Source organism: Stegastes partitus, unplaced genomic scaffold (genome assembly GCF_000690725.1).
Source record: "Stegastes partitus isolate 25-593 unplaced genomic scaffold, Stegastes_partitus-1.0.2 Scaffold89, whole genome shotgun sequence".
Lineage (NCBI taxonomy): Eukaryota > Metazoa > Chordata > Actinopteri > Pomacentridae > Stegastes > Stegastes partitus.
The window spans coordinates 567,652-577,258 of NW_007577820.1; the positions used below are offsets into that span (position 1 = coordinate 567,652).

Sequence of the window (9,607 nt, forward strand, 5' to 3'; positions counted from 1 at the left end):
ATTCTAAATTGAAATATTGATTTTATGTCTCAGAGTTTCAACCTGCCATGAACATTTTTCCTTTTTTAGTTTTGTTTTCTTTTTGAAATCCTGCTTCATTCCCTGAACAGACGTTTTCCTGCTCGTAGATCTGGTGTTCACTCAGATAGATCCAGTATAGATCAGGTGTCTGTAGTTCTGTTCATCCTGTCAGTTCATGAATCCTTCAGCAGATCTGAAGTCAGACCAGAGAGAAGACAGTCTGACAACAACACAAACAGAAGGGCTATTTTTAATTGTCCGTAAATGGAGTGACTATGTGTTGATCCAACTGTTGATGTGTTTCCAGGTGGGAGCTGCTCTCAGACCAGCCTTCAGCGCTGATGCTCCTCCTGATGTCACCGCGAAGGCCTGTCAGGTGATCAATAATCCCCGTCAGCTGATCACCAGCTGCTCACCTGACTCCCCCTCTAACTCCGCCCCCTCTCCTCTGCAGGTGTGCAGCGCCTGGATTGCCAGCGGCGTCGTCAGCGACCTCAGAGACCTTCGTCGCGTCCACCAATTGCTGGCCTCCTCATTGGCTAAGGTCCAGAGTGGGCGGGACCCGTCCAGCCAGCTGTACAACGAGGCGGCCGCTACCATGGAGACGCTGGCTGTCCTCAAAGCCTGGGCCGAGGTGAGCGACAGAGACTTTGGACAATTACTGTCATGATCATTCATTTCTGCTTTTATCACCATAGAAACCTGTCAAACAACATCTTTAATGCAAGTGTTTACTGTGAGGTTTAAGTTTAACGTAGAGTTAACAAACCAGGTCCTTAAGGTTCATCCATCATCTATACACCACTTAGTCCTCACTAGGGTCAGGGCTCCCGGCCGACTCAGGGTGAAGGCAAGTTCACCTGGACAGGTAACCAGTCTATCACAGGGACACACTTAGAGACAGACAACCAAGCACACTCACATTCACACCTACAGACAATTTAGGATCATTTATCATTTAGAACCTGGAGAGAACCCACACTGCACAGGGAGAACATGGAGACTCCACGCAGAAAGGCATCTTAACAGGGAAACTAACCAGGGACCTTCTAGCTGCGAGGTGATGGTGCTAACCACCGAGACACCTGCTGCCCTCCCTCAACGTTCTTTCAATCTAAAATCAGTTAAATCAGATAAAGTTCCTCCCCGACCTCCAGAACCTTTATCTAGTGACCAGAGTTCTACCTTCAGACTGTGAATGTTCCAGAGGTCCAGGTCCTTGAAGTCCACAGAGGAGGGTCCAGATGGATCACTTTAATGGACTTTTTCCATCATTTCTGAGCCTCAGAACTTCATCAGTACAGCAGATAGACACATGACATTTAGGAGGAAGAACACATCCGGGTTCTGGTAGAACCTGACACCAGATCAGTTCTACATTCATTCAGGTGTCTCAGTCTGAACACTGGATCTGGTTCTGTTCATGTCCTCTGCCAGCAGCTGGTAGCATCAGTATTATGGGATGTCTCATAGTGGTACCAGTTTATTGTCTATGACATAGAGTCATAGAAACAATCATTGGTACCCTGGATGTGGTTCTGGTTCTGATCATTCACCAGAGGAAACTTTACAAAGTGCATTCTGGGTAAACTTTCCAGGCTCATATCAGCATGTGTGATGGTGGTTGGTCAGAACCAGTTCTAGACAATGGAAGGACCATTTTACCTCCAGAACCTACCAGGACTATTCTGAGGAGGTCAGGGTGGAGGACTGATGGAAGATCTTCAGTAACTTGGATGCACAAGACAACAGCTTGTGTTCACGAGACCTTGTTTTTTTTTTTTTATCTTAATCTGGGCTTTCACACAAATTTTAAAACGTTGCTCCTGCCTTGTCGCATCTTTGCGACAGTTGAGCAGAAGAAGTTCTTCAATCAGATCTTGTTGGATCCAAAAAGAATGATGGAATCCATCTGAACTGACTTCCTGAAGTCTTCTGCTTTCCTCTGTCAGGTTTACATCGTCGCTGTGGAGAGAAGTCGACTGAAGGAGAGTCCTGGTGGGTCAGTTGACCTGTCGGACTCCTCCTCGACCAATGACAGCTCAGGCTGTGAGTCGGCAGGGGTGGGACTTCTGAAGCTGGTCCAATCAGATCTGTCGACGCTGAGTCGTCTGTGGTTGGCGGCGCTGCAGGATTACGCCCTGCTGACCCTCCCACAGGACTACACAGCACAGCTACCTGCATCAGGTAGGACGGAGGCTCGTGTCTGGTTCTGGTCTTCATGCACAAGTTTAATTTAAATTCATTTAAAGAATTTTACAATAATAAACTGTGTTACAGATTCGTCTACGAGTCTTCGAGTTATTTTTTCTTTACTCTCAATAAGACTCAAACTCACTTTAACAGTCTCCAGGTGACTTGTGTGCACCTGTTTAATGTGTCCTAAATGTCTTGTTGGTTGTTAAAAGGTCTCAGAATACGTCCAGAATTATCTGGACTATAATGTGAATTAGCCCCAAATGACTCAGAACTTTTACTAAAATGTAACCTTCTACCCAAATTACTTAAAAATTATTCAAAAAAAATACTCCTACTTATGAAAAAATGCCCCTATAGAGGTGTATTTTTGGGATGTTTTCTCTGTTGTTGGAGAGTTACAGTGAACAGAGACAGGAGATGTAGGAACAGAATTCAATGAAGTTTTATTCCATTTTGCATCAGTTCACGGCCTCTCATAACTCAGCGAGGCAAAGACCCGAGAACCGGACAATCCAAAGATCCCTTTGGATTCCCTTTGAGCGAGCAGTCAGTGACGGCAGGAAGGAACCAAAAAAATAAAGAAAAAATGAGGAAAGAGCCGAGGAATCACATGCAGTAAAGATCCAGGCGCCACTTAAATAATTCTACTGTTGCTGCAGGAAACAGCTTCTCTGTGAGGAGACTTGGATCATGACTGTGTTCAGAGATCCAGCAGCAGTAACTCCTGTATGTTGCTGTGATATTTCCAGCTCTGTGCAGAGTTAACACCTGCTTCATGTGAACCTTCTCCTGCAGGAGGAGCTTTCTACACAGCAGAGACGGTGAACCAGGCCAGAGCTCATTACTCCTCCAGCTGGGCTCCGGTTCTTCAGGCCTCGTCTCTGTGGCTGCACAGCTCAGGTCAGCTCCGGTCCCTGATCTTCCTCTAGTCAACACCTGTACAGGTGTGTGTTAACATGTCACCGTCTCTGCAGGCTTCCTGATGTCAGACGACACACCTGCCAACCTGTCCAGACCGGCCACGCCCACCTCCATGGGCCACAGCAGCTCAGTGGGCGGAGCCAAGAGTCCAGAGGACGTAAACACCGACAGGCTGCATCTGATCTTAGGTAGGAGCTGGTTTCGTGGAGAACTCTGCAGAGAAGAAACTGGTTTCGTGGAGAATTCTGCAGAGTAAAAACTGGTTTAGTGGAGAACTGTGCAGAGAAGAAACTGGTTTAATGCAGAACTCTGCAGAGCAGAATGTGTGTTTATTCCTCTCATGTTGGCTGCTTTGTGTTTCCAGGCATCAGTGTGGAGTTCCTCTGTTCTCCGCACTCTGAGGACCAGATGGAGAACATCACTTCCTGTCTGAGAGCTCTGCAGGCACTGCTGGACGTCTCCTGGCCTCGAGCCAAGATCGGAAACGACCAGGTGAGACACACCTGGACTTTGATATGGACCTGAGTCAGCTGAATTCAGAGTAGATGTAGCTGACTCAAACGTCTCCACAATGACACTGAATTACCTGAAATAACTCCAACACTACTGAGAACTTGTAAAAGCGACTTAGAATTCATCCAAATTGACTTAAATTGCCTTTTAGATGTTTTATAATTGTTTTATATTTTGTGTTCGGCACTTTGTTTGGAGTTTTGTTGTGTTGAAGTGCTTTTTAAATAAAGTTGAGTTGAGAGTAAAAGTGGACCAGAATTACTCCAAGCCAGTTAAAGATTACGTTCAGTTTTTCAAAATGCCAGAAGTTTGACCAGAACAAGTCACAAACGTGCCAAACTTGTTGTTAAAAAAGACAAAAATCTGACACTGTGTTTATGTAAAACCTTGTGTTTCTGGCGTTTATGCGGTTAATGGACTGTTACGGTGGGAAGAGACGGGCGATGTGGGGAGACATGACAGGCAGTAAAGCTCCGAGCAGCCGGGGGTCAAACCAGGGACTAAATTAGATCATCCAGAGCAGACGTTAGAGCAGAAACCAGAGAATCCTCACAGACCAGCAGCTTCTGTTGACTGAATGAACCCGTTGGTGTCTCCAGGCTCTGAGTGTGGAGCTGCTCAGCGTCCTCCACAGACTCATGGTGACCCGAGAGTCGGCCTCCGTTCAGCTCGCCGTGCTGGATTTGCTGCAGCAGATCGTGACGGCGGCTCAGGAGCACGTCAGGGAGAAGCGCCACTCAGCTGAAGGTAAACACAGCCTGATGTGTTATTACTACTGATGATGATGAAGAGTTGAGCCTCGTCCAGCTTAGCGTCTCCGTCTGTCCTCAGTGGATGATGGAGCAGCAGAGAAGGAGACGCTGCCCGAGTTCGGAGAAGGACGGGACACCGGGGGTTTGATTCCCGGCCGCTCGCTGGTGTTCGGAGCTCTGGAGCTCTGCCTCTGTGTTCTGGTCCGGAAACTCCCACAGCTGAGTCCAAAACTGGCCGGAACCAGTCCAACCGGTAAGAACTCCCCACTAACCCCCTCAGGACCAGCTGTTTCTGCATCTGCAGAAACTTTAAGCACAGTTTTACCTTCATACTGGGAATCTGTCCAGAGTTACAGGAAGTGCAGAAGGACAATAAACAATCGTGTTCAAAATGAAAAAAAACACAACATTTCCAGCCTCATAGCTTCATAGATTCATTCACTTTACTCCTCTGTTGTGAGTGAGGACAGAACAATGAGTACGGTACAAACAGTGCAAAGCTTCCCAGAATAGGAATCTTTTGTAATCGGACTGAAGACATTTAACTAACTGAGCAGAGATCTACACCTGATCTGATCAGACGTATTGATCTGCTCCTTTGTTCCCAAATCTGAGTCTGTGAAAGCTCAACAGATTGTAAATGACTCAGAAGTCGTCCACGATAACTCAGATATGAAGCAAAATTACTGAAAATTTACCCAAAATAAAAATGACTTTAAATTTGTCCGAAATGACTCAAAAACTGCCAAAAACAAACACTTAGAAATGTCCTGAAATGACCCAAAGTTTTACCAAAATTACTCAATATTTGTCCAAAATTACAGAATTTCACAAATTGCAGATTTTCCTCATTTCTTTCTTTCTTTAAAATTGAATTCTCTAATTTGATCAAAACTAAACTTGCTTTTCATCTGTGTGTGTGTGTGTGTGTGTGTGTGTGTGTGTGTGTGTGTTCGTGTGTTCTGTTCTGTTCTGTTCTGTTCTGTTCTGTTCAGGTTGTGGTTCTTCCGCCTGGACTCTGACTGACAGCGATTGTCGTCTCGTAGCGTCGGCGGTTTCGGTCCTTTCTGAGCTGCCGTCCGTCTGCTCTCCTGAAGGTCAGAACTGTAGCCTCCTCGTGCTAACGTTAGCTGGCGCGCCTCAGTATTGGCCTCTCTGATTGGTCGGTTTCTGTTCTCTGTGCAGGCAGCGTCTCCATCCTCCCCACGGTCCTCTACCTGCTACTGGGAGTCCTCAGAGAGCTGGTACACCAGCCCAGCACACACACAGGTAACACACACACGCACACACACCTACACACACACACACACACACACACACACACACACACACAGAGAGGTGGGCCAGTTGTGTTCTAATAATTCTAATAAATCTCCCAGGCGCCCCGGCGGCGGCCCCTGGAGCCGGTCTGGTGTTGGTGGTCCAGGCCACTCTTCAGGCTCTGAAGTCCGTCCTGACGTCACCGATGAGCCGACAGGAGAAAAGTCGAGGAGCCTGGAAGCTGCTGCTGAGATCAGCTCTGAACACTCTGCTGACTCTCTGGGACTCTGGTATTTATTCACATACGAGCCGTGAACAGATGGAACCAGTGAAGCATGAATCTTTGTCACAAAAACACAATCAGGAATTTGGGTTCTCGTCTAGATTTATTAAAGGTCTTCTGGAAACATGACAACCTGCTGGATCATAAGTAAACAAACAGAAACGTTAATATCTGGTTAAATGTCCATGTTCTCCTCAGTCGGGTTCTTCTGGTTCCGTCCGCCAGCTTCTGGTTCATCTCTGACTCCTCTGGACAGAATCGCTGCAGTTCAACTAAACTTGTCGTCTTTCTGACTCAGACTTGTTTCTCCATCAGTCCACAGGTTCTGGATGGTTCCAGTCAGGACTTTGGGGAGACCAGTCTAGAACCTTTATTCCAGCCTGATGGAACCATTTCTTCATCACTTTGATGTGTGTTTGGGCTCATTGTCTGGTTGGAACGTCCAAGATCAATCTTCTCTGATGGTTTGAGGTTTTCCTGAACAACGTGGAGGTGATCCTCCTTCTTCATTGGTCCATTGACTTTGTGTGAAGCTCCAGGTCCACTGGCAGCAGAACAGAACCAGAGCATGATGCTGCCACCTCCATGCTGGATGGTAGGTTTAGTGTTCTTGGGGTTAAAGGCCTCACCTTCTCTCCTCCAGACATGGTTCTGCTCAGTGTTTGTTCCATCTGACCAGAACTTTCCTCCAGAAGGCCTTTTCTTTGTCCATGTGATCAGACTTCAGTGGAGCTTTAAGGTTCTGCTTCTAGAGGAAGAACTTCCTTCTCCATCAGCCTCTCAGCTCATGTTGATGTCAGACCCTGTGGACACTGACAGCTGTGTTCCAACAGCTTCTGATCCATCCAGAGCTGCTTTCTGCTGGTTCCTGGTTGACTTGTGACCATCCTGACCAGTCGTCTCTCAGCAGCAGCTGATAGTTTGTGTTTCCTTCCTGATGGTGGCAGTAACACAACTGGACCATGAACTTTATGCTGACACACTGATGGTTTTGGGATCTTCTGTGCTGAGCTCCTCAGACTTTAACAAACCAAGAACCTGTTGAGAACAACCTAAAACTTGTCAAGAAAAAATGATGTTAAATAACCCGACTTTGTCCAAACTGTCCTCAGGTTCGTCGGGTTGTTCTGTGGACCAGATCAGCCTCCTCACTGCTCTCACCGTCTTCCTGCTGTCGGCCGGTCCGGATGTTTGCATCGTCGAGCCTCTGCACGCGCTCAGTCTGCGGCGCTTCACTACCAGCATGGAGTCCAAAGACCCGCTGGTCAGTACCAGAACACGACTCTGGGTTCTAATTTAGCTGAAGGGTTCTGCTGTGTGTGAAGTCTCATCCTGGAAACGATCTGATGTATCGCTGCTTAGGTTTAACATCACACAGGTTCATGAGATCAAACTTTAAATCTGTTCAAAGGTTTCCATTTATTAAGTTCAGCCACAGAACCTGTAAAAAGCTGCCAACACGTTCTGTCTGCTGTAAAACACAACAACTAAACATGAAGGAGGTCCTCCATCTTCTTTCCAGATGTGACAGGATCTTCTGGTTTATTTCATCTTGCTGTGTTTCTCTTCATGTGTCTCTGCACCGGACTGACTTTAAACCCTCCACCTCCGTTATAGAGAGTCAGAGAAATGACAACTAAACCAACCAACTAAACCTAAACCAAACCAACCAACTAACCCTAAACCAAACCAACCAACTAAACCTAAACCAAACCAACCAACTAACCCTAAACCAAACCAACCAACTAAACCTAAACCAAATCAACCAACTAAACCCTGCAGGTTGCCAAAAGTAGGATGTTTTGACACAGTGAGCCATGGTGGTGAGAGTCGCAGGTCGTTTAAGTTGATAGTCACTTCTTCAAAAACTTCAAAAAGGACTTACTAAATGTCAAAAATGATTTGGTAGTTTAAAAAAAAAAAGACTCAGTAAATGCCCAGAAGAACAAAACGTCCAAAATGACTTGATAAGCATTTATAAATCACACAGACTCAATAAATGACTACAGTACACAAAATGTCCAAAGTTACTCAATAATTGTCCCAAATTAACTCAAACTTTTCCTAAATAACAAAATTTTTTGTCTAGAATGACAAAATGTGTCTGAAATTAGTGAAAATGTTTGATAATTGTTTAAAAAGACTCAATAAATATCCAACATGAAGTATATTTGTCCAAAATGACTCAACATTTATCCAGAAATAGAAGAGAAATTACAATAAGAGAACATCAACAACACATATGTTCAAGTTGGGGAGAAGCTTTTTAAAATGCAGACAACTGTCTAAAATGTCTTTAAACCAAACCAAGATGATGTTCCATCACACACAGAAACAAACTGCTCATAAATATGGTGATAATTTGTGTGAAAATCGTTTTATTGGAAGCCTGTTTTATTCTAATAGTTCTAAACTTGTCAAGATGAATGTTTTATACTGTGTAGTTAGTCAAATGTCATTGAATAAAACCAACAAAACAGTGAATAAAACCAATAAACTGTGAATAAACCAATAAACTGTAAATAAAGCCAATAAATTGTGAATAAAACTGATACAACAGTGAATAAAATCAATACCACTGTGATTAAAGCCAATAAATCAGTAAATAAAACCAACAAAACAGTAAGCAAAACCAATAAACTGTGAATAAAGCCAATAAATTGTGAATAAAACCAATAAATTGTGAATAGAACTAATGAACTGTAAATAAAACCAATAAAACAGTCAATAAAACCAAGACATCTTCCTCCTCCTGCGAACTCTGAGTCTGAGGTGATTTGATGGACTCGATGTCTCCAGTTTCAGCTCAGTGATGTCAAACACTCAGATATAGCAGTGACCTGGTTCAGTGTGTCTGAGGTCGGCAGGTCAGAGTCTCGTCCCAGTTCTCCCAGTATGCAGGTCAGCCGGCTGCTGGTCTCCGTTTCCAGTCAGAGACAACACAGCTGATCAGCTGATCGGTGGCCGACCGGCTCTGAACTCTGGTTTCTGCTGCAGGTGGTGAGTCGCTGCTACCAGCTGCTGACGTCGGTGTTCCAGGCTCCGCCGGGCGTCGCTGTGCCCTACATCCAGGCCCTCGGCCCGGCGCTGGTCCGCTTCCTCCAGGTACCAACCAGGACTCAGCTGGTTGATGCTTTTAGGAATGTACTCTAGGAATAGACTGATTCCAAGTAGAATGTGAGACACGTGATCATTTTCCTCCAACAGTGAGGATTTAACAACAGTCAACAGCAGCAGTGGACACGACTCTGTTCAGTATCACATTAGTATAGAGAATAGTTATACATGTATAGTTATATAGTTATATATATATATATGTGTGTATGTGTGTGTGTGTGTGTGTATGTATGTATGTGTGTGTGTGTATATATATACACATATATGTCACGTTTGCAACGTTTCCTCTGATCAAGTCTCAGTATTTAAATGTTCTTGTCTCTCCAAGTGACTTTGATTTTTGGTTCTGGTGGTGGTTCTGATGGGGGTTCTGGTGTTTCTCCTCAGAAGGTGGAACGAAGTCGACCTCAGAGTCCAGAAGAGCTGATCGGAGTTCTGGAGGGAATCAGAGCCATGGAGGCTTTGATCCAGGCTGCAGAGGAAACACAGCGTCAGTACCACACAGTACTACACAGTACTACACAGTACTACACAGTACCAC

The 9,607-nt window shown here is 45.2% G+C and overlaps 1 protein-coding gene across 1 annotated transcript in view; it reads left to right on the forward strand.

Annotated features, from left to right (window-relative positions):
• Positions 1 to 9,607, forward strand: part of heatr5a (HEAT repeat containing 5a) — a 37,455-nt gene that overhangs the window by 22,394 nt on the left and 5,454 nt on the right. Inside the window, exons 27-40 of the mRNA XM_008277122.1 lie at positions 329 to 397; positions 476 to 655; positions 1,974 to 2,208; positions 3,016 to 3,120; positions 3,195 to 3,329; positions 3,506 to 3,633; positions 4,254 to 4,401; positions 4,486 to 4,659; positions 5,402 to 5,503; positions 5,592 to 5,675; positions 5,786 to 5,956; positions 7,062 to 7,213; positions 8,947 to 9,054; positions 9,454 to 9,556. Coding sequence (XP_008275344.1) covers positions 329 to 397; positions 476 to 655; positions 1,974 to 2,208; positions 3,016 to 3,120; positions 3,195 to 3,329; positions 3,506 to 3,633; positions 4,254 to 4,401; positions 4,486 to 4,659; positions 5,402 to 5,503; positions 5,592 to 5,675; positions 5,786 to 5,956; positions 7,062 to 7,213; positions 8,947 to 9,054; positions 9,454 to 9,556 — 1,894 coding nt within the window. The remainder of the gene's footprint in view (positions 1 to 328; positions 398 to 475; positions 656 to 1,973; positions 2,209 to 3,015; positions 3,121 to 3,194; positions 3,330 to 3,505; positions 3,634 to 4,253; positions 4,402 to 4,485; positions 4,660 to 5,401; positions 5,504 to 5,591; positions 5,676 to 5,785; positions 5,957 to 7,061; positions 7,214 to 8,946; positions 9,055 to 9,453; positions 9,557 to 9,607) is intronic.